The sequence below is a fragment of the Helobdella robusta genome (genome assembly GCF_000326865.2).
Source record: "Helobdella robusta unplaced genomic scaffold HELROscaffold_19, whole genome shotgun sequence".
Taxonomy (NCBI): domain Eukaryota; kingdom Metazoa; phylum Annelida; class Clitellata; order Rhynchobdellida; family Glossiphoniidae; genus Helobdella; species Helobdella robusta.
In genome coordinates, this window is record NW_008704034.1 from 131,151 (window position 1) to 154,248 (window position 23,098).

At 32.0% G+C, this 23,098-nt stretch overlaps 4 protein-coding genes across 4 annotated transcripts; 1 reads left to right on the plus strand and 3 right to left on the minus strand.

Moving 5' to 3' along the window:
- Positions 1 to 2,095: 2,095 nt before the first annotated feature.
- On the minus strand, positions 2,096 to 8,030 carry HELRODRAFT_185476 (hypothetical protein). Its single transcript, XM_009016618.1, has 10 exons — positions 7,917 to 8,030; positions 7,466 to 7,534; positions 6,865 to 7,068; positions 6,698 to 6,756; positions 6,290 to 6,379; positions 6,015 to 6,078; positions 3,443 to 3,550; positions 3,222 to 3,302; positions 2,971 to 3,096; positions 2,096 to 2,740 (listed from the first exon to the last, which is right to left on the minus strand). Exons 1-10 carry the CDS (start codon positions 8,019 to 8,021, stop codon positions 2,633 to 2,635), a joined length of 1,014 nt encoding a protein of 337 aa, XP_009014866.1. The 5' UTR covers positions 8,022 to 8,030; the 3' UTR covers positions 2,096 to 2,632.
- Positions 8,031 to 9,143: 1,113 nt separating this feature from the next.
- HELRODRAFT_156778 (hypothetical protein) lies at positions 9,144 to 11,563 on the plus strand (the record flags this gene model as incomplete). The annotated part of the gene is made up of 4 exons (XM_009016619.1): positions 9,144 to 9,465; positions 9,526 to 9,800; positions 10,024 to 10,167; positions 11,327 to 11,563. The coding sequence occupies 4 exons, from the start codon at positions 9,144 to 9,146 to the stop codon at positions 11,561 to 11,563; spliced, it is 978 nt and encodes a 325-aa protein (XP_009014867.1).
- An 817-nt stretch (positions 11,564 to 12,380) lies between these two features.
- Positions 12,381 to 16,017, minus strand: HELRODRAFT_185477 (hypothetical protein). The gene is made up of 9 exons (XM_009016620.1): positions 15,947 to 16,017; positions 15,682 to 15,751; positions 15,502 to 15,596; positions 15,251 to 15,364; positions 15,002 to 15,092; positions 14,627 to 14,775; positions 14,285 to 14,462; positions 13,957 to 14,069; positions 12,381 to 13,406 (listed from the first exon to the last, which is right to left on the minus strand). The coding sequence occupies exons 1-9, from the start codon at positions 15,953 to 15,955 to the stop codon at positions 13,281 to 13,283; spliced, it is 945 nt and encodes a 314-aa protein (XP_009014868.1). The 5' UTR covers positions 15,956 to 16,017; the 3' UTR covers positions 12,381 to 13,280.
- A 934-nt stretch (positions 16,018 to 16,951) lies between these two features.
- Positions 16,952 to 22,944, minus strand: HELRODRAFT_110857 (hypothetical protein). Its single transcript, XM_009016621.1, has 14 exons — positions 22,639 to 22,944; positions 22,314 to 22,541; positions 20,600 to 20,703; positions 20,258 to 20,429; positions 19,724 to 19,811; positions 19,514 to 19,608; positions 19,162 to 19,246; positions 18,853 to 18,929; positions 18,590 to 18,644; positions 18,377 to 18,491; positions 18,211 to 18,292; positions 17,950 to 18,060; positions 17,689 to 17,775; positions 16,952 to 17,351 (listed from the first exon to the last, which is right to left on the minus strand). The coding sequence occupies exons 1-14, from the start codon at positions 22,813 to 22,815 to the stop codon at positions 17,190 to 17,192; spliced, it is 1,638 nt and encodes a 545-aa protein (XP_009014869.1). The 5' UTR covers positions 22,816 to 22,944; the 3' UTR covers positions 16,952 to 17,189.
- Between the last annotated feature and the right edge of the window lie 154 nt (positions 22,945 to 23,098).

Here is a 23,098-nt window from a genome sequence, read left to right on the forward strand (position 1 = left end):
TATATATATATATATATATATATATATATGTGTGTGTGTGTGTGTGTGTGTGTGTGTGTGTGTGTGTGTGTGTGTAATTGTGTGTATATATATATAATGGATTAAGACTGTTTATATATATATATATATGGACAGATTTGTGCGTGTATGTGTGATTTATACTATTTTTTGTTTTATTATGAATTGATTAATATTTATTTACTCAATTAACATATTTCTAAGGCTGTTTTTTTTACGAAGATAAATAAATAAATAAATAGATATATAGATAGATAGATGTCTGGAGATCCTTGATTTAACAATAATAAATATAATGGAAAGCACATGTGTTAAAAATTTCAACCATGCTGGTTTGTTTTGTTATTTGTTGTTGTTTGTGTGAACGCTGATGCTTGTACGTGGTGTATTTCAGTTGTTTTTTCCGTTCCTCTTTGTCATCGTCATCCATATTTGTGTCTAACTACGTAAAACATCTCTTTAATCATTTATTATAAGCTTTTCTTATGTATAAATATTTTCAAATTCATATGGATGAATTAATACATGATTTTTTAATGTACTCATTTATTATTACCATTGTTGTTATAACAATAATTATTATTATTGTAATTATTAATTTGTATTTATTCAGCAAATTGGTTATAGAATTTTTGTGAACTTTTACATTACGCAAAAATTTTTTATTTCTGTTTTATTTTTTGAAATTTAATTACAAAATAGAAGTTTGAAGAATAAGTGAGACCATGCAATCAACGTGTGTTCGTCCCATATTTTGTACAGCCTCATCATTGAAGGAACATCAAATGACAAAAATAAATCAATCAAGGAATTATTCACATGAGACATTTTGTCTGATGGAATACACACACACACACGTAATGTGCTCTACAGTTGAAGATACTTCTTTATCGAGTGCCACATAGTTATATCTTTTTACTGAGATTAATAGAAATAACAACTACTTGTAAATTGATTTAAAAAGCCGAATTTGATTCATTAGGTGCATTCTTATTTACAAGTTACAATAAATAAGAGAAGAAGTTTGCCATTGTTCATAATTTGTAATATTTTTGAAAGTAGGAACCAGACCAAAACGTCGGTCGTGTTCCCAATGATGCATCATACCACTTAACTAAGTGCCGATAAATTTTGTAATTTGAATCGAACAGCGAGTTCATAAATATTAAATGACTCCAAGTAACAAAGCATAAATTTCCTACCTGCTATCTACATCAACTCACTTTTGGCAAGGCAATTTAATGAGTGCAAATTCTTAATGCTTCAAAACAATGGGTCCTTTATTAGAGGCAAAATTTAAAACTTGCTCACAAGTCGTTGTTAAAGATTATGAGTAATAAATTATAGTTATATAAGTTATTTATTGAAATTCTAAAAAATAATTAATATCCCAACGCGTCTACATATGTGCCTGCATATCTCTGTTTAACCGTTTATCTTAAACTTAACGAAAGATAGATAAGTACAATCAAGTATCAAGTATAGGTAGGCTTATGCCAAACAATCAGCATGTAGCAGCTAGCAGGTCGACAAATTCTCACTCATACACGCAGTTGTTAACCTGATATATATTTTGAAAATGCTAAGAATATGAATTCGGTAACGATAAAGAACGAGAAAAATAAACTCGGGCATTTTTATTCAAAAAGCAGGACAAAATTTTAATTACTTAAAAAATGAAGGTGCAACACATTTCAAATTACGAATTATTTATAGAAACCACTATAATGGTAATGAGATAAATAAAATATAATTGCACACCTATGATCTGCTCAGGTGAACCTCTCCGTGCTATTATTATGATGAATAAAATGATTGTTGGGGAGATGGAACAATCGAAGACGACGAACCATTGAATACAAGCGTGATTAAATACAATGCCTCCAATTTATATAAGTATATGTAGGATGATTGATATGAAATTGGGCTCTGTTTCGTTTTTGTGAAATCACCGTGTGTCTGCTGTCTTGTGCAATTGTGCATGTTATGTGATCGTATGGTTCACGTGTTGATGTAGGATGCTTGTGAGATAGAATGACGACGTTGATTTTTGGTCTGCAGGAAAAAAAAACATGCAAAATGTTAAAATAATGTTTGTTGTTCCACTGAACGAACCACTAAATTTCAATGAACCAGTTAAACGTTTCTTTATATTTATTATAAATAACAAATCTGTTTCTCAGAAAATAAAAAAAACTTCAAAAGTGAAAGAAGCCAATGCAATGTTTTTGTTACTGTGAAGTTTTACTGAATTCTTAAAAATATCGACAAAATTGATACAGAGTCTGTCGTTTTTAACATTTTAGACGCAAATCTACACGACGATTCGTTAAACAACCTAAACACAAATAAACAAATGAATAAATACGTATGTATTTACAAGAAATCGATTGAAAATTTTCTAATTCACAAACAGCAAAAATGCTTATAAGATCAATAAACTCAACAGCTAAATCAGACCGGAAATAAACAACGACAAAATATATTTTAATCAATTACTGGATAGTATACAATATTGCTAACAATGTAATCTTCCAAACAAACCAAAGATTACCGTCAAACACATTACATACAAGGAATAGAATACATATAAAATCAGAGAAACAACACGAAATCACAAGTGACAGTGCCTAAGAGCCCTAGCAACTCTAGAGTGTGTCGGTCTGTTGATGGCTGCAGATATGTACATGCCCGCATCAATCAGCATGTTCAAGTCGATTCCCTAAATAAATGAATAAATATTTATTCAAATATCATTTTATTTTTTATGTTAACCAACAAATATTTGTTATCAACATAAAATATATATGGAATTTAACTCTTACAACAACAAAAACAGAATGTAAAGGAAATTGAAAATCTATGGCAGTCATGATGATTTCTTTGATCTCGAGATCAAATGAATTACATTTAATGAAAAAAATAATGGGCAGCCAGATGAATAACGTTTACAGTTTGAATGTTGAGTCCATTGAGCAGGTAGACGACATCTTCGGACGCCACATTCCCACTGGCTCCTTTGGCGTACGGACACCCTCCCAATCCTGCCACACTGCTATCAACCACTGACACTCCCAACTAAATGTCAAGGTCAAACATCGTTTACGAAAATCAATTCAATTATTAGTGAGTTTAAGATAAATAAATAAAAGTAAAAAATTGTCGTAAAGATATCAAGTGTTCGTAATAATAACGAAACTAACAGCCAATGAAGCATAAATATTGGCAAGCGCTTGTCCATATGTATCGTGACAGTGGACTGCTAACTTATCTACTGGCACAACCTTCATGCAAACAAAAATTCATTAAACCTTTTTAATAACTTTAAAATAAGAAAAAATGTAAGGAAAATTCCTCAAAAAAAAGCCGGTTATTTATGTTAGAGGAATCAAACAGTGATGCAGAAGCATGATGGAACAAATACCTTGATAACTTCCATGAGCATGGATCTCATCGTACCCGGTGTACCGACACCGATTGTATCACCGAGGGAGATTTCGTAACAGCCCATGTCGCACAATATCTTTGCTACCTGGATGGGTACACACGAGTATCTGTATATGTGCTTGTTTCTCTCTTACACACACTCTCTCTCTCTCTCTCTCTATATATATATATATATATTATATACTATAGAGATATGATATATATATATATATATATATATATATATATATATATTTTACAATATTCTATAAATTCTACCGAATGTTTGGCGTAAATATATTTGTAATTCGTTTTTTCAATTTTTCTCACTAAAGTTTTTTGTGAACGTTTAGTTTATTCATACTGCAAATAAGGCCATATTTCGATTCCGAATGAATCATCATCAGTGCGGTTGATGTTTATATAGGGAAATATTGACTTGTCAAAATAAACTTAGATGGAAATTAGGTGTCAGTTTTCTTTATTGGCAGGTCATCTACTTTGGTCTCCTTTTCTTCATCCATAGCATCATATTCTTCTTTGTCACTAATTACAATGCTAGTTTTTATTACTTCTTTGGTCTTTCATAATATTGTTGTTTCCTTTGGTTATCAGATTGGTCAGTTTTTTATGAAGTTTTAGTTTTGATGATTGCATATATGCATTTATAAATTCTTTCCGGCATAAGTTTAGTTCATTCTTGACACTGCAATCAACATCACGGTGATCCCATTGATTCAACAATTCAGTGAGTTGATTCGACAAGTCTTGAACTACCTTCCTTTTAACTTCTAATTCTCGAAAGAGATGGAGCAGTCGCTTCTCGCGATCTTGTTCGATTGTTAGATTACGTCGGTTGGTCGCAGAACTTCGAGTAAATGTTGGTAATAGACTATAATTTTTACAATATTCTATAAATTCTACCGAATGTTTAGCGTTAACATGTTTGTAGTTCGTTTTTTCGATTTTTCTCACTAAAGTTTTTTGGTGAACGTTTAGTTTATTAAAATTCAAAATAAACTTATTTTTTCGAATTCATGCTGCAAATAAGGCCATATTTCGATTCCGAATGAATCATCATCAGTGCTCCTTGTTGTATATATAGGGAAATATTGACTTTGTCAAGATGAACTTTGACGTTGTAAAAATTAACTTTGGTGTTGTAAAATTGAATTTTGATGCGAATTAGGTGTCAGGTTTCTTAATTGGCTGGTCATCTTCTTTGGTCTCCTTTTCTTCATCGATAGCATCATATTCTTCTTTGTCACTATTTACGATGCTAGTTTTTATTACTTCTTTGTTTTCGTTGTTGGTTAAGCGCTGGGTTGGAAGTGAGGTTGTCATTTTTTGTTGTATATTTATTTTTGGTTTATTGATGTCGATTAGGACTGCTTCTGCAATTTTAAGATGCGTGTAGTTGCTGTTCTGGTATATTACTTTGGTGTTGCTGTCGAGGATTTCACAGCTAATTGTGATTGAGTGTGTTGAGTCCAAATGAGATTTGATAGCACCACTCTGTTTATTTCGAATTTTAATAAACTAAACGTTCACCAAAAATATGGCCTTATTTGCAGCATGAATTCGAAAAATAAGTTTATTTTGAATTTTAATAAACTAAACGTTCACCAAAAAACTTTAGTGAGAAAAATCGAAAAAACGAACTACAAACATATTAACGCCAAACATTCGGTAGAATTTATAGAATATTGTAAAAATTATGGTCTATTACCAACATATATATATATATATATATATATATATATATATATATATATATATATATATATATATATATATATATATATATATATATATATATATATATATATATATATATATATCGATCTTATTATGAATGTTTGCTAGTATGCCTTAAAACATGGGCATTACTTTTTTAAGCAAATTGAAGTCGTCTAAACGTAATATATTCACGCAATTCATGTGTACTTCTATGTGTTCTTATATAGGTACGTGTGTTCATATAAGATGTCAGATGGTTCTGTCTGTTCTAATATTCCTCAGACTGACTGTATTGAATTTCTTATCGACTGATGCATCATGAGTTGTTTATACCGTCGTTTCTTTTTTTTACTGCCTCTACTATTCTGCTACCATATCAACGTAATTGAATTAACAAATAAACTAATAAGTTATTGAACAAAACTTTTGAACAAACAATTATTGATAAAAATCACAGCATGTTCAGCATTAGTTAACTTCCAATTTAACTTTTCAATTTTTCTAACGGTTGATTGTAAATCATTTTCAAGTTTCTAAATTAAAAAAATTCTCTATGTAATTTTTATAAATTTTGGTTCCAATAAGTTGCAGCCTTTCCAGCAACAGCTATATTCTAAAAAACAATTGCGTACAAAATATATGTTTTCATGCATAAATTACAAAAAAATGTGGAATAAGCAAAAAAATGGCTGTCAACTTTTTTTTAAAAAAATTCAAGTCCCATCCTAAGAGAATTTTAGGCTGAAATGCTCACTGAGCAGTAGTGTTGTTATGCGGTAAGTGATGGTTATTGTAGCAGTGGTTGCAAATGTGCAAAAATGTTTACTTACTTCTGCAACTTTTTGAGGTTTTATGAGGCCCTCGTAAGGACAACCAATGACACATGAAACGTAACTGTTTGAAAAATATAAAGGAAAGTGTCAATCAAAATTGTTACTTCATTCAACGAAGAGATTTTCATTATCTAGGCAAGCACACACATACAAAGCATACATACAACTGTAGACACACCTACAATGCATACATACATACAACAGCCAACACACACATACAATGTATACATACAACAGCCGACACAAACACACACACAGAGCAGTAGTAATACCCGCGAACGGGAATGTTGTTGATTTTTGCCATCTCCATCACATCCTCACATCGTTTCAGACTTTCCAGCACAGAGCAGTTGACATTTTTCCTGTCATGGCGTTATAAAGACCATGTGTTAATAATTGAAATTGATAATTGCTGAACTATTCAACTTATAGCGAAAAACAAAAATTGAGTGAACTCCATATTAAAAATTTATTTAATACAGCATGCAATCGTATAATATACATATTACTGTCATAAATATAATGGATGTTGTGTGTGCAATCAAAGGAGATAGCATACCGAGTAAAAGATTCTTCCAAAGTAGAAACCATTTTTAAAACCAAGGCATCAGAGGAGTGAATAAAATGTGATGTAATAAAGTCACTCAATAAATAAAATTAAATCTCAAAAAATAAATTACCTGCTGAATGTTTCGGACGCAGCACTGAATATTGCAACCTCATCTGCACGAGCCTTCATCTTTGCAAGTTACATTTCAAGGAAAAATAAATAAACACCAACATGTGATATATAAACACTATTTATATATACATATATATTGTGCAATAAACAGACAACAGAACTTACTGCATTCTCAAGACCTTTGATGTTTGGCGTGAGAGCTGCGTATGTGATGCCTTGCTTTCGTGTTATGCCCTGTAACACCTGTGCATTGTCAAACATCTGAGGAATCCATTTTGCTGATACAAAACTTGTTGCTTCAATGAACTTGACGCCAGTTTCAGATAATTTGTTTATGAATTCTATTTTCACTGCGGTTGGGACTATCTCCTGAAACAATAAAATGATTATTTGAAAAATTTCAAAATATGTATATAATTTAAAATATTCACAAAGTTTGAGATATTAATATTTTCAAATAAAAAATTGATGACTTTATGAATAAATAAACATTTTCTTATAACAAGTTGGACATCTCGTTATAACTTAATTATAAATCTTGGTCATTTCAATTAAATTATATTGGAATGTATTTTGAGCTGAGCATTATATTGTATTTATGACATATCTATGGTGGTCAACATTTAAAATTTATATTACAGATGAATGAGATAAACATTTATGATGTTTGCAAGCAAATTGCAAAATGAGTTTAAAAAAATGAAAATAGGAACAAATTTTATGATGAAATGTTAAATTTTAATTTTGAACATGAAAAATTTAATGCCTTTTCATTTTGAAGGCCATCTCTAGGCCCAACTTCAACAATTTTAACAAAAGGTGGCAAACTGACTACCTGAATTAAAGATGTTATTAAATTAATAAACTTTTAATCAACCACAAGATAATCTTCTTTACAAGCAACATTTTTAAAATAAAAAATACTTAGCAGCAAAAAGCAGAAGGAAAAGAGAGCCAACAAAGCAAAAAGTGCACTGAGATTGATGATGGTAAAAAAGGGATGAAGTTAATTTTTATTATTTCAACTAATTTTTATATTTTGTATTATAATAAATGATATTAATATAAATAAGGTCAAATGTTCTTAAAAATTTAATTTAATTATACTTTATAGCTTTCAATATAATTATAATAGTTAAGTATGCAATCAAGTAAAATAATGCATTTTACTGTGCGCTTACGATCATTGACAACATCTGAAACCTAGAGAAACTTACAGAGCTACTTGTTACGGCATATTTGAAATATCCTAAAACGTTTGCATATCGGTCAAAATTAAGATTTTTAAGCCGCAAATTTTTTAAAGTACTACGTAATGCCATAGTTGTTATTATTTCTTAAATTAACTTTTTTAGAGGTGGGCGATGCACGGAACTGATGCCACTATTTCTTATTCATTTTTTCAATTAATAAAACATATTTACATATACTATTTTTTGAAACAATTTTTAAATTATAAAATTATTTAAAATTTAAAATTGTTTCAAAATATACACTCACACTAACAAACATTTAATAAAACACGCAAACACACACACACATACTCTCATAAATTTACAATATTGTGTTGCACCGAGCACATCCCTGCAACACAGCCTGCATATGTTCTTGTTTATAAACAAACCATGAGGACTCTTCTAGAAAGATTTTTCCAATATATATATATGTATAGATACTGGCGAACTCCGATTTTCCGGATTGGTTATGTGATTGGTAGTTAGGTTGGTTCGTTGATTTGTTGGCCTTTCTTTTTTAATTTAACAATGACCTTGATTTTCATGATTAATTACTGAATTTATTAATCGAATTGTTAGTAAGTTTATTCAATTGTTTATTACTTTTTAAGTTTTTATTCTTTATTGTTCATTTATTAATTTTTTTATGTTTATTTTAATTACTAAATACTGTAAAACAGCCTTGAATTTTGAATGTATGTCGATGAATGATGCATATGCTTATGCATGCATATGCAACATTCATTAATTCTTAATTCATTCATTCATATGGGGCTCGCTATGTAGCTCTTTTTTTTGCTAGCTATCATACTTATCAAAAATTATTAAATATTATTAAATATTAAATAATATCATATTTTTATTAAAATTTTTAACTATAGCTGTTCCATAAAATAGGCAAACAGAAACACATTGCAAAGCAAAGTAGCAAAGAGGACGATTCGTCAACCAGGGTTCTCGTTGACTCAGAATTAGGTGATTTGCCATTTAGATCTAGAAATCAAATTTTCACAACGGTCAGTTTATTTTTGGCGAATTTGTTTTCAATGAAAAAAAATTTTGTTTTTATAAATTTATGATGAACTTATAAAAATCAAACGATATCCATTTATAGATACATAAAAATTTCCAGCAGTGATTAAGTACTGACACTAACTTTTTTTATATTTGACAGAAAAGAGGTTGGATTGGCCCTTCCAATTAAAAGAAATGGGTAAGGATTATTACCAGATTCTTGGTATTGCTAGAAATGCAACTTCAGATGACATAAAAAGGTCATATCGCAGAATGGCTCTCAGATATCACCCAGATAAAAATAAAAGTGCCGATGCCGAAGCCAGATTCAAAGATGTCTCTGAGGCTTATGAGGTTCTTAATGACTCAAACAAACGTACCTTATATGACAGATATGGAGAAGAAGGTCCGAGAAATGGAGGGGAATCGACATCATCATCATCGACGAGCACTCAGAATCAATGGTTCTCATCTACCTCGCGCAATCCTTTTGAGACCTTCAGAACATTTTTTTGTAGTTCAGATTTTACTGATTATGATATATTCAGGGAAAATGATGAACTTTTCCGGGGTGCAGGGGGTTTTAATTTCAACAACTTCGACTCTAAATTTTTTTTAGACAATGATGACTGGATAGAATTTGGAGGGTCGTCTCACCAGAGAAACAAGACAAAAGTGCAAGATGAGCCCATCACGTACAATCTTCCAATTTCTCTAGAAGATGTTCTCACTGGCAAACTGAAGAAGATGAAAATCACGAGGAGAGTTATCAACGAGGAAACTGGTGCAATCTCCATGCAAGACAAACTGCTGTATGTCAATGTTAAAAAAGGTTGCTTGGCTGGAACGAAGGTAGCTTTCCGATCATTGATCATTATTTTACTTTATTCTGGTTGCTACTTTTGTTTACCAAAGATCCTTATTTATATTTTATATTCTTTTGAATATGAATTTTAAAATTGACTTCACAATTATAACTCAAACTTTTCAATATTTCTAGTTTTCATATCAATGTAATGTTATTCAAAGTTTGTGGTTGTTAAATGTGAACTGACTTTGTTGCGCCCTCATTCAGATGACATTTCCTCAGGAAGGAGATAGATTGAACAGCAGTCGACTTCCAGCCGACATCGTGTTTATCGTGGAAGACAAACCACATTCGACATTCACCAGGGAAGGCAACAACCTCAAATATAAGGCACCCATAACTCTTCGAGAGGTCTGCACGATGTTTGCCTAGATGTTTTTTGTTCTGCCATTCTTTGTGTAATAATTTTAAAAATTTGTGTTTGCTCTTTGTAGGTTCCAGTTCACATAAATGAAAATCTTATTTAAACATAACTCAGTATGCTAATACCATTATGTCATTCAATTAATATGGGCAGCACGATGGTTAAGAAGATGCCTGACATTGCTGATGCAGGGTCAGAGTTTGATTGAATAGATCCTCACCTACCACATGCTGAAGTGTTTGCTGCATTGATTCATGTGTATCTTTACTCTACGTGTTTGTTGTAATAATAATAATAATGTGCCTCAGTCGCTTGTTGTGGCACTATATTGATGGCATTATTTGTTGTTGGCATCATTTTGTCGGACTTTAAATGTTTTCTGTAATAATCTTCTAACGTTTTTACTGTTCGTCCCTAAAACAGCTTTTTTGTTTAAATGTCGGTTTTTCATGATTAGCTTCCAAGTATGTGATCGACATGTTGATTGACACTGTTTCTAGGTTGGATCAGAACTTGGTCTGGTTTCAGTGGTTTCTATTTCTTCAACATCCTTATCTTGGACTGGCTGTGGTAATCACAGTAACTTGTTGTACTGCTAATCGTAGAAGCATGAAACAGGATGTATCTATCTCTTACTGAATGTAATGAAATAACTTGCCTGCAATGAATGCTTTTCTCTGAACTAATTTAATGTTTATTGTATCAAAGATAAATTGTCTTTTCAAAAAAATTACTGAAGTGTTTGAGCATTACAACTCAAATTTCATTATCAGCTGTAATCACAAACGTACATCTCATTGGCTGCTTTATGAAGACTATTAATTAAGTGTTTTGATTCTAAAGATGTGAAAATTGAGTTGGATGATATTTTATTGAAAATGTTATGATGTTGTATTTTGATTTTGATCTTATTTGTGAAATGTAAGTATTTTTTATTTTTTTAAAACGAGTATTTGACCTTATTATTTTGCGGCGTTCCTGTTAATGTGGAAGTAGACATCTGCATTCATTGCAGCTGGATGGTTACGTCAACTGGTTCAAGTGTGCGTGCATGTGCAGTAGCCACTGTAGATTTGTTGGCGAGAGTTAATTTATTATAATTCCTTGGTTGGTATGAAATAAATGTTTTGCAAATATATTTTTCAGGCTCTCTGTGGAAGCACACTGTTCATACCAACACTCGGCAGCCTCACAAAGATAACCCTGGAAACAGATGGGGTCATTGGACCCACTTCTACGAGACTCATTAAGGGACTTGGTCTGCCACTCCCCCATCAGCCTAACGACAGAGGAGACCTGATCATTGAGTTTGACATCAAGTTTCCAACAACATTATCACAGGACACGAGGGAGATACTGACAGATTGTTTAATTGATTGTTAGATATGCTTTAGGAAAGATGAACCTTTAGATTATTATTATTTCATTTTACTTTCTTATGATTCATATTATTTAGAAAATTAAAACAGTAACGAGGTGTAACAACATTGTGTGTGTCGTTAGGTCATACTTACAGTAGGGCATTTAAAGCGTTCATTTCATCATCTTCAATGGTTTCCTTCATTTCTTCTCTAATCATTTCCATTGTTGCTCCATGGAATGAACGGACTGTTTATATGCAATAACATTTAGTAATAACACAGCTGTAATTTAATGTGATTTATAGGCAAGCACTTATGAATTCATACGTTAACTCTGTTATCCTTTCCTCTCAAACTAATCTCTTAATGTCAGTTATGCTCATTCAACTTGCATTTCATTGCGGGAAATTGTATTATATGTTGTTTACAGATTCTTTTGCAGCTGTTACATGGTATTTTCGACGGGTCTGATGAGAATGGTGTGGTCTGATTGATTGTGCCCTATTTTGCTTCTTTTTTTAATGACTTTGTATGATGGTTGTGTGCTGAATCCTAGTGCCAATATCAAACTTCACACCATGTACATATACACCTTATGCAATTATGTGTTTTCGCTGAATTATTTATTTCCTCTATTTGATTTATGTATCTTTTCGTTCGTCTCTTCGTGTAATTTATTTTATTTATTTTTTTTTTCAATGACAGATGAGCAGATCATAATAATGTTTAAATAGTACATTTAACATCGTGGCTGCGATTTGTTCGATTATGTTTAGAAACCCGCTCTTTTATCAATTTTAGAAAATTGACTGATGTAGAAAAAAATTCAAAATAAGCAGTTCACTTGTTGACGATTCTATTTAAAAAGCATCATTCACATTGTAGAAACGAATTTCGAAATATAAAAAGCATGCAACACATAAAGCACAGTGTAATATAAAAACAGTTAGTATTTGTGAGCTACGGATAACAACAGTTCTCGTATTTAGCACGGCTAGGAGTGATCGGCGTTCGAGTTCGACGGTGGGCCACCTACGTTCGTAATTGCAATATTAAGATGAACTTGCGAGCTTATGTTTGCATTGACTATCTACGATTTTGTGTACGAAACATAAAATAGCAAACTAACAAATAAACGTGGAACGAGAACTCAAGTTGTTTAGGCTGCTACAATCGCGAGATGACGATCGCTCGTTTAGCATGATGGGGCGTGGAAGTGTTGCTGCTAGCTACTAACGCTTCGCTGCTACTAGCGACATGCCTATTAAATACACAGCCACTGTGTTAGTGTGCATGCTGCTACAACGTCCAGCCAGTCCAAAAATTGATCAATGACAAACGGACATTCATTGGAAGTGATCGAATATCAAACGTAAGAATTTTAGTTTACAGTCAATGAATAATGTAAAATACTGGAAACAAAAGAACGGAAAGTATTTTAAATAGTCAATAGATATAGCAACACGTACGGAAAATTAATTGAAAATTTTAAGGTTACAATCAGATAAATTTTAGATCTTTTAAATTAAAAATTTTTTAAATCTCATTTTTATGAAATTGGACAAGGAGAATGTATACAATGCCAAAAGCAATATCAATGCAACAATGTGTCGCGCGGATTCACTCGTTACGCGTTACAATAATTAGTTTCACCTTTAAAAATGACTTGAATTTAACTTTAATAAATTAATCATTTTAGCTTACCGGACAACATGCAAAATAAAACACTGCAAAATGTTTTAAATATTTCCCAGAATAGCCAGTAGGAGACGTTTGTAATCGCCACTGCAGTCGGAGGAGATGTAATCTGAGAGGGGCTGTTCGTACATGGCGTAGAATGCTCCAGCTATCGATGCCAGGTCATCCTTCATTTGACATTTGGTTAGTTGGTTATGTTTAAAGTTAATCTGAATTTTAATTTTATTAATTTAATAGCGAAATCGTCTGTAGCAGTGAGTAGTGTTTAGCACTCAATTAATAACCCACTTCAACGAACTTGGGTTGTTTGGTCCGCTTTGACATTTTCAAGTTATTGGTCCTTACTCCTCTTCACTTGTATGTACAAATAAAACTATAACCTCTTTTAAATACTTGAACAGCACAAACACGGCAAATGAAGTTTAACAGTTAGTTATTTTTCTTAGAACCTTTTTTTTATCTACTAACGTTCTTATACTTAATCTTTAATTTTAAACTGGAAATTCTTTTAACTTTATGTATGTCTTTTTTTCTCTTCGACTTTTTCTCAACCGCTCGCTTAACTTCGCTCTCAAAAAACGAAATCAGTTAAAAAAACAGTGTTGAACGCCGCTTGAACCTCGTGCATAAGCGTATGACGCTTCAAAAAATTGAAAGCAAACTCGTAAAATAAGGCAAATGTCATGTGCAAAGACAGAAGAAAGGTAAATGGATAACCTCCGATCTGGTGACGATGATCCTGATCAGCGTTCGATCGTCGGTGCCTGCCCCCTTCATGCTCTTGTACAGACATTTGGCGAAGAAGAGGCTGGGATCTTTCGTGTACTGCACTGTTTTGCATTAATTTATTTCGGCGTTTATTATAAAACTGGCATTTTAAAATTGTTTTATTTAAACATTTAACACGTCATAACGATTAATTTTTTTCTTGCCATTTTTCCAATAGAAAATTGAAAACATCAAAAAAAACGAAACAAGAAAGTGGACAAATTTTGATTTTGAAATGAAAGATGATGATGAGAAATGAGGGTTGTTGTTAACTGACCGATGGTAAGCAGACCATCTCTGAGGTTTCCTCCAGTTTCCTTCTTGATGGTGTCCTCAATGTCCTCGCCATATTTCTCTTTGTACCGTTCAAACGTTGCATACAACTGGTTGTAACTACGACTCGATAGAATGGCATTGAATGTCTCTGCATCTGCTCCAAACTTTTTCTTGGCTGCCTGAGTTGAGGCAGTTTTGAAAAAATTATTTTAAAATAAATGTATAATTTAGATTGGTCGATGAGCGAATAGTTAACAAGCGATTTAAACTGTGAAATAAATAAAAACGAAAAAATTTCAACAAAATGTACTTAATAAAAAACAAACAATAAAAATAAACAAACTTTGTTGATTTCGTCCACATCCTTCTCCACTCTGTCGTAATCAACGGGGCCCTCGTCCTCTCGGAAAGCATTGCTTTGTGCGACCAGGAGATGTTTGATGTGCCCGCTCGTATCTTCTATGATGTCACTTTCCAACTCACGTCCTGTCACTTTAACAATTAAGTTTCGCTCAGAAATTAATCCAATCTTTTCAAAGCAAATGTCTAAACAATTGCAATTAAATTTAAGATATAAATTTTCAATCATAATCTTCTACCATTTGTTGATATTGTCATCCAGTGCACTTGAAGTGTATTTTGCTATTTTATTTAAATAGCCGGCAAACTAAATTTATTTTTTTTAATAAATTTTTATTAAAATGTATTGAAAATTTACGTTTTTTATAAGCACTCTTTATTTCAATCAGATCTTTGTTCATGTGCGCACACAGGATTTGAATCAGGGCTGTCTCGTCCGTACCGGCTCCCTTGACATTTACAAAAATTTTACAAATAATCTCCAAATGTTCAAAAATTTCAGTTTAATGTTCTACAATCAGATAAAAGAATTCAATTTTTGTCTTACGTAATTTTCAACCTTTTGAGCATTCATTCAATATGAGATAATGAAGAGCAAAACAAAAACCTTCATGGCTCTGGCCAAGTCCTTGGCGAGAAACTCGTACTTCGGAGTCATGAGTGCAACCACCGTACTTTCAAAATAGCCGCCCAACTCAGCCTTCAAATCTTTTATCAGATCCTGTAATATTTACAAATACCTTAACATAAACGATAAGCATTAGAGCCAATTACTAAAAAATTATACAATGAAAAAACAAATTCCATGTATATAAATTGTAATTTCCTCGCTTGCAAATAATCCATAAATCAACCAACGCGTCCGAATAAAGTTTTGTAAACATCTATTATTTCTTGTCTTTGTGCATTGTCGTGACTCACAAGGACGTCAATTATAATTTTCTCATCGGCACCTAAATTAAAAATTGTTTACAAACAGTGTAACTTTCTTTCCAGACAGGTTAAAAGATGAAATGAAGCAGATGACCACCAACTGACCTGCACCCTTCATGGCCGCCCGCAACTTCTTGGCTGCTTCTTCTGAGTTGAAGTGGGGGTTGGGAATGACCTGTCATGATAAATCAGCGTGCACGTCACTAATGCGATACGAAAAATTTATTTCCTACTTATCGAGTTTAAATCTGCGTCCATTGTGCACATTACAACACAACGCAAACGCAATTTATTCTTGCATAGGGCGAACAAATTTACGATCTCATGAATAATGCAAACATTGAAAATGATATTGATAAGCAAATCTAACCGTCGCCATTTTTACTTCTTGCCGTTTTTAAAATATTTCCTGGTGAAAAATCGCACGAGTGCAAACAGCGGTATCGCCCTAGTCACCTGGTAATCAGATGCTGCTGCTGCTGCTGTTTGTTGCAGCTTGTACGTCGGCTGGAGGGGATGAAGAGGACGAAGATGAAAAGGAAGAGGAGGATAACAACGTCGATCACGACGGAATGTAGGGCGCAAAAATGAAAGTGGATGCATGCCTGTCGTAAATTTATACGAAGTGCTTGTCAGTTTCAATGTGGTTATTATCGTTTCAACTTTCCATGCCTATACATTCTTATAGATGCCTACAAGGTGGTTATGAAGATTAATAACATTTAGCATCGAGAAGAAAGTTTGAATTAAATTAACAGGTAAGAAACAATTAGAAATAAAAATAGCTAAATGATTTCATTTAACATAGTAGCGATATAAGAGTTAATAAACGATATTCGAACACTTTTCAGCTGACGAACGCGACGTTTTATGCGATTATTCATCGAAATATTGATTCCCGGGCTGTAGCGTTCCACACGATAGCAGCGGCATACAAGCATGCACAAATCGGCGTATGAACGTCTGAGTGCAGCAAATTCTCGCTATACGTACACGTGAGACATACCTATCTGGCAACGAATACTTGTGTAAACAACAGCAAAAGAATCGTTAGGTCCCCAGACGATAAATCACCGAATGATGTACTAGCAAGCAATTAAAGACACCGTGGGACGACATTACAATACGATGCCATTCGAGGTTATTTATGCACTGAGAAGTTTGCAGGTTTGCTCTTGAATAATTTTCCAACAATTTCCGCTCAGACATGGTTTTAAAGAATAATGGATAAAATTAATTATCTGACCCACATATGGACACTTGTGGAGAATCCTGACTGTTCAGATGCTGAACGACTGACTAACAAAAACTGATCTTCAATCCAATCAAACGCACAAGTCAATCAAAAAATCGGATTGAAAAAAAAAATTCTCGCTTTTTTTTATAAAATTTTCTCAAGTGATACTTCATTAAAAGAAAAAATAAATTTAAATGTAATGATTTCAAGAACAATGCGAGGGCATACATACATTTTAATGATCAGAACTGTATCGTTAGCATATTATCGCATACCAATTAGAATTATTTACTTAGAATACTTTTTGGCAAATGAGAACGAATTCGATATGTGCTACAGATAATAATGCAAATTAAAATCGTAACAATTGGATGATTTATTTAAATGACGAGGTATCATCGTTGTAGTTGTCATTATCGCACAGTCCTATCTTGAAGTCTTCATCGGTTCTTGATAAGTCTCGGATAATTTGAGGTTCAAAGTTTTGTCTTGACGCCCTGGTCAGAAGGTCGGCATAGAGTGGCAGGCGTTGGGTCATCTGGTCATTCATTGTTGATTTGTTGTAGTATTGCTTGTTTTTAAATTATGAATAATAATTAACCTTAATAATTTATAAACTGTTACAAGACTAAAATAACGATGGAGTACAACAAATAATCTTTACTTTAATCACGTTATATTTTAAACTGTATTTTTTTTGAAACATTTAAAGCCAATATAAGCATTGAAATGGTAGCATTTAAAACTATCACCGTATGTACAAATAGATTGAAATAACGAAGCTGATGAATAACGTGTGAAAAAACATATGAAAAAATAAAAATTAAATTTGTTAGAGGACAAAGACCAAACAGAACAACAGAATTAGTACGTACCCTGAAGCCCCAGTTATCCTTCACTTGACGACACAAGTTCAGATCACAATCAACCACAAGAAGGCCGTCATTCAATCTTGACAAGCCCTTCATAACCGTGATAATTTTATTGTTAATGACGATTCTAACATTCAAAATGTAGTTATTTTCTCAATCATCTCAATCAAATCTTAAATTTTAAATTATTATAAACTACAACTAAACTACAATTCAACTAAACAATGAATAATGAATTAATGAGAAATGAAGTTGGAAACCAACGGGCGTCCTGCATCCATCAGGGGCAGCCACATAACTCGATCCATAAAAATGCCCAAACTCCTTGTGTGCTGGTTTCTTGTCGCCTGATGTGAACTCGTGTGGGTAGACCTCCTGCAATTATTTCCACCAAACAATACTCAAAAGTTTTACTCTGTGGCTACATTTAATGTTACACAGCTGTAATGTGATGTACAAAAAAACAGTAAGATGAATAAATGGCACAAATGATAAATAGAACAAACGAATGAAATAAGGACTGACAGTTCCAACTCTGTTGACGGCGCATGCGTAGTAACTGTTTGCTACAGCTGCATTCCTGGCTTCTATGGGCCACAGTGGCTCGCTGTCGTTTAATTTATAAAGAACATATAATTAAAAAAGGACAAATCAGTCAAGCAATAAATTAATCCGATGATTTAATACCCACCTCAAGCCAGATACAGTAGCAGATGGGTTGAAAACAATTTCAGCTCCATTCAATCCGTAGGCCATCCAGTTCTGCGGATGGTGTCTCCCGTAGCATATGTTCACTCCTAACTTGCCTGCAAGTTAAAATTTCATGTAATCTCATTACTGGTACTGACTGTATAATAATATGGACGAGTTGTAAAATTTTATCTTAAACAATGGAACAACGAACCATAGCAGGTATCGAAGACAGCATGTCCCATGTCTCCTTCGATGTAATACGAGGACTGCAATTCATGTATCATGAGTGAATCATACAATCAATTAGTTTGTTCGCTAAATATAATTAGACATTATATAAAACATTTTTTCATATCCCTTTAACAATATCAAATAGTAAGTTCGTAGTTAATACAGCCTGTAAAAAAGCAAGCAGTTAAATAATAATTATCAAGTAATTATATCGGCAAAGAAAGAGTTCTGGATGAAACAGACTTCATTGAAATCTCCAACTCGAGGTATGTGATTCTTCCTTGTCTTGCCAATGACCTTGCCAGTGTTTGATATTACAACTGCATGAAAATTGTTACGAAATTGAAACAAACACTTAATGACAAAATAGTTACTTAGAAACTGATCAACTAACACTAGATGACAATAAATAGCAGAAATTTAATAAATTGCCGCTATTATTTTCAACTATCAGCCATAACTAAACTCAGAGTAAAACATTATTCAACGAAACTATAAGCCAATGAAATTATGAACCGACAAAACAACCAGCCGACCAACCAACCAACAAACCTGCAGTATTAAAAATTTGATCTCCGTTGATTTCATCACGTTCCAGTATTGGAGATATTATAACCATGTTGTATGTCTTGGCGAACTTTTTACATGAAAAGTCAGATATAAACATAAATATAATTTGATACTTAGTCTAAATATTTTTTAAATTTTAAAACCATAAAAAATTATTGACAACATAGAGATAAAGTAAATAAAAAGCTACAAGAGTACCAGCCAAAAAATGTACAGGCGTACCAACGAAAATACCGAAGTACTAACATACAGGACAAAGTACAGGAGTACCAACGAGAGTACAGAAGTACCAACCAAAGTACAAAAGTACTAATCAGCAGACAGAAGTACTAACTTCAGAGAGCATTTTAGTTGAGGGTCCAGTGAGGGCATCCTCTGCAAGCTCCAGCCATGGATCTTTTTCTCTCGTGCACATGAAGAATGGAGAAGCTGTTCAACAAGTTTGATGCCGATTTACCACGTTAAAATAATTGTAACAGTGATAATAATAAATTACTTTATACTGAAAATGTCATAACAACTGATGCAAATAGCAAATACTCACTCCAGCATTCTTGCAGGCAGACAACATTAACATTGTTGTGGCCCGCAACGTCAAGAATTTCACCAACCCTCTCCATAATTGCATCTCTCTGTTGAGAGTTCATTTATTTTTCCATAAAATTACGGCGTCGACTGCAACGTTATTAAACTAGAAAAGTTTCATAAAAAATGATAAGCATGATGCAAATATAAATGCAGATCCAATAAAAAACAAATATTAAATTAAAGGGAATGTAATAAATTTTAAAAATCGAATCAAATTAAAAAGAAAGATCAGACTGAAAGAAAATAAATAGAAAAAAATAGTAATTAAACTGAAAACATGGAAAATTGATTTTAAATTAAGCAGATGATAGTCAATAAAACTCCAAAAATTATTGTAATATTGAACATCTATTCAATCGATTTGATTTGAAAGTGCAAATTATATAACTTGATAATTAAAACATTATATAATAAATAAAAATTCAACAAGGTCATAATATTTATGCATCAAAATTAAAATTCTTTCGAAAAGCAACTACACCCTAATAACCTGTTTATCGATTGGCTCAGTGGTTTCAAGAACAATTTTGTGCTGAATAAGACCAACCCTGGTTATTCTTGGAGGTCGGATGCGTTCTGGCTTGCCTCTGATCTCAAATCCTTCAAGTTCAAGATTCATCAATATGCACTTGCTCAGAACATTTTCTTCAAATTTTATTTGTCTAGTGATTTCAAGTGGTATGGTTTTATGGTAAAAAAAAATGGTCACTACAAACTTTTAAAATAATTCAGAATGTTTGAAATAGCATTAAATAACATAACTTCCAGTAAATAAATAATTTTATTAATGAAGTTATAAACAACTTTAGAATTTCGTTTGAACAATTCATACTTTAATTCTCTGCCATAAAGAAATGACCAAACTTTTTTCAAATCATCTTGAGGAATGTTATTCTTCAACAAACATTCTAAACTTTCAACTTCTTCAAACTTGTCCTAAAAATGAAAATTAAATTTTTAATAAATTTTCATAAATGGTATAAATAAATAAAAATTTTGTAAAAATTATATATATCCCTTAAACAGAAAAACAATTAAATTGAAAATTAATGTGTAATCGTCCTAATTTTTTCGGGGTTTCTATGAATTTTATAGAATGTAGAAAGAAAATCACCATTGCCAAAAAATTACCAAACAGAAGATTTAAAAGGAATAAAATTAGTTATGCTACAGCTTAAACATACAGTTCAATCAACGAAACACTTTGTTGCTAGATATGAATGTAGAGAGGGTAACATTTAAAGAACCTGCATGATAGAGCAATTGTCCAAAGTCTGATCAGTTTAAAAACAACTGCTTACTTACTATAAAATTTCAAATCTTGCCAAATCTTTCCTTGATCAACTAATAACAATAACAACAAAGTAAAAATTTATTTCTAAGCTCAAAATTTATACACTGTGTTTATATATTATTATTGCAAAGTTTTCAGTACACTAACAGATACACGTGTGTAAATGTATTATTTACTGAAGGGAATGTCAACAACTACTTGCATATATCATCCAGGTATACAACATGAACAATCAAACATGAAATAAATCACTAAAAAAATTGTTCTATATACTGTACATGATATTTAACATATGCTACAACAAAACTACACACACACACACACACACACACACACACACACACACACACACACACACACACACACACACACACACACACAATTATTTGCATATGTGAGTTGGTATTTATATATCAGTTCAATGTGCATGGGAGCACCATGCATAAGAAGATTAATTTTTCATTATTATTAGCATGCAACATGTAAAAATATAACAAGAAAGAATAGGTTCATACAGAGATTTACTTGTTTATAACCCAGTTTTGCATTTTGCAGTTAGATCTTGACATTTATACTTTAACCTTCTAGCTAGCAATCTTAATTTTAAAATTTAAATGTCCTTATTTTGCTGAAAACTACATTGAAACTATGTATACTTGAACAACCAACGATTATATTATTGTTAATAATAGTTAACAAATTATAATATGAATGAAAAAATAGTAGAAAATGGAAAGAGAGAAAAGAAATAAAAAGAGAGAGAGAGATGGAAATAGTGAAAACTTTATGGTAACTTGTTAAAATCTAATTCAAAATAAAGACAAAATACTTTGTTACAACTACTACAACAAATTGATGTTCTAAACAAGAATTGGATTTAACATTTAGAAAAAAATGTTTCTAAATTTTCAAAATTCAAAATGCTGCCATTTCATTATTATACATATAAAATAAAATAAAAAAATCAAGTGAACAAATAAAAATAATGTAGCTTTTAAGTGTTAAATATTTTCATAATAAAAAATTGGTTAAACATCTATGTACTGTACAGAATAGTAAGATTAGTAAAAGTTAAAAAAATGTGTACTTCAATTTCAATGATTTCAACTCAAAATACAATGTAATTTAAATACTTATCAATAATAAAAATGTATTGGAATTATTTTTCATGAAGTATATTGTATCTTGATTACTAGTATTTGAGAATGCAATTAATTAGCTGGTAAATTTTTCATGTTAAGTTTTAAAGTACCTGGTGATGGTGATCAAAATTATCAATGGAAGACATGGGAATGGACATAACATTTTGAACTTTTCTCATTTTTGGTTCGCGTGGTGATGAAATAGGTATAAAAATTTTCCTTTTTAATGTGTTGGGTGTACCTGTACCATCTTCAGCAGATTTTGTTGCTACTGATGATGACTGCCTTCGATTGGTCCTTTGTTCTATGTACTTCTCGTACTCGGCTTTATGTTTTTTCTACAAAATACAAGTTATAAAATAAAAATATAAATAAAAGTTGTCCTTAAAAACGTATGATTTCATTTTAAGTTAATATAATGAAGGAATAGCAAACCCTCAAGTGTTTGAGCAGGTTGGATGTGGACCCCATGTGGGCACTCAAGAACTTATTCGGGCAAATCAGACATTCGGCAACAACGGTTTTTCCTATCGTCTTGGAGAGAGCAAACCACGTTCCGTCCATAATTTTGGGCACGTTGATCAGCCGACCCTCTTCTCCGTTAGAAGCCATTATTGATTAAAAGATTAATTGACTGACTGAATGACTAATAATATTTGATTAATTTATTTTAATCTATACTCGATTTAAATTACTTCACATTGGATGATAATCTTCTTGCTAATGTTAATCAATTACTTTCTATTGGCTTCCGTTCCGATCATGACCCGGCACCACCAAAATACAAATACTCAAAACATCAATAGTATTTGATATTCTTTGTTGTAATTAAGTATTCAATTACAATATTTTAAAATATAGATAAGTAACCGAATTTGACATAAAATTCCATCAA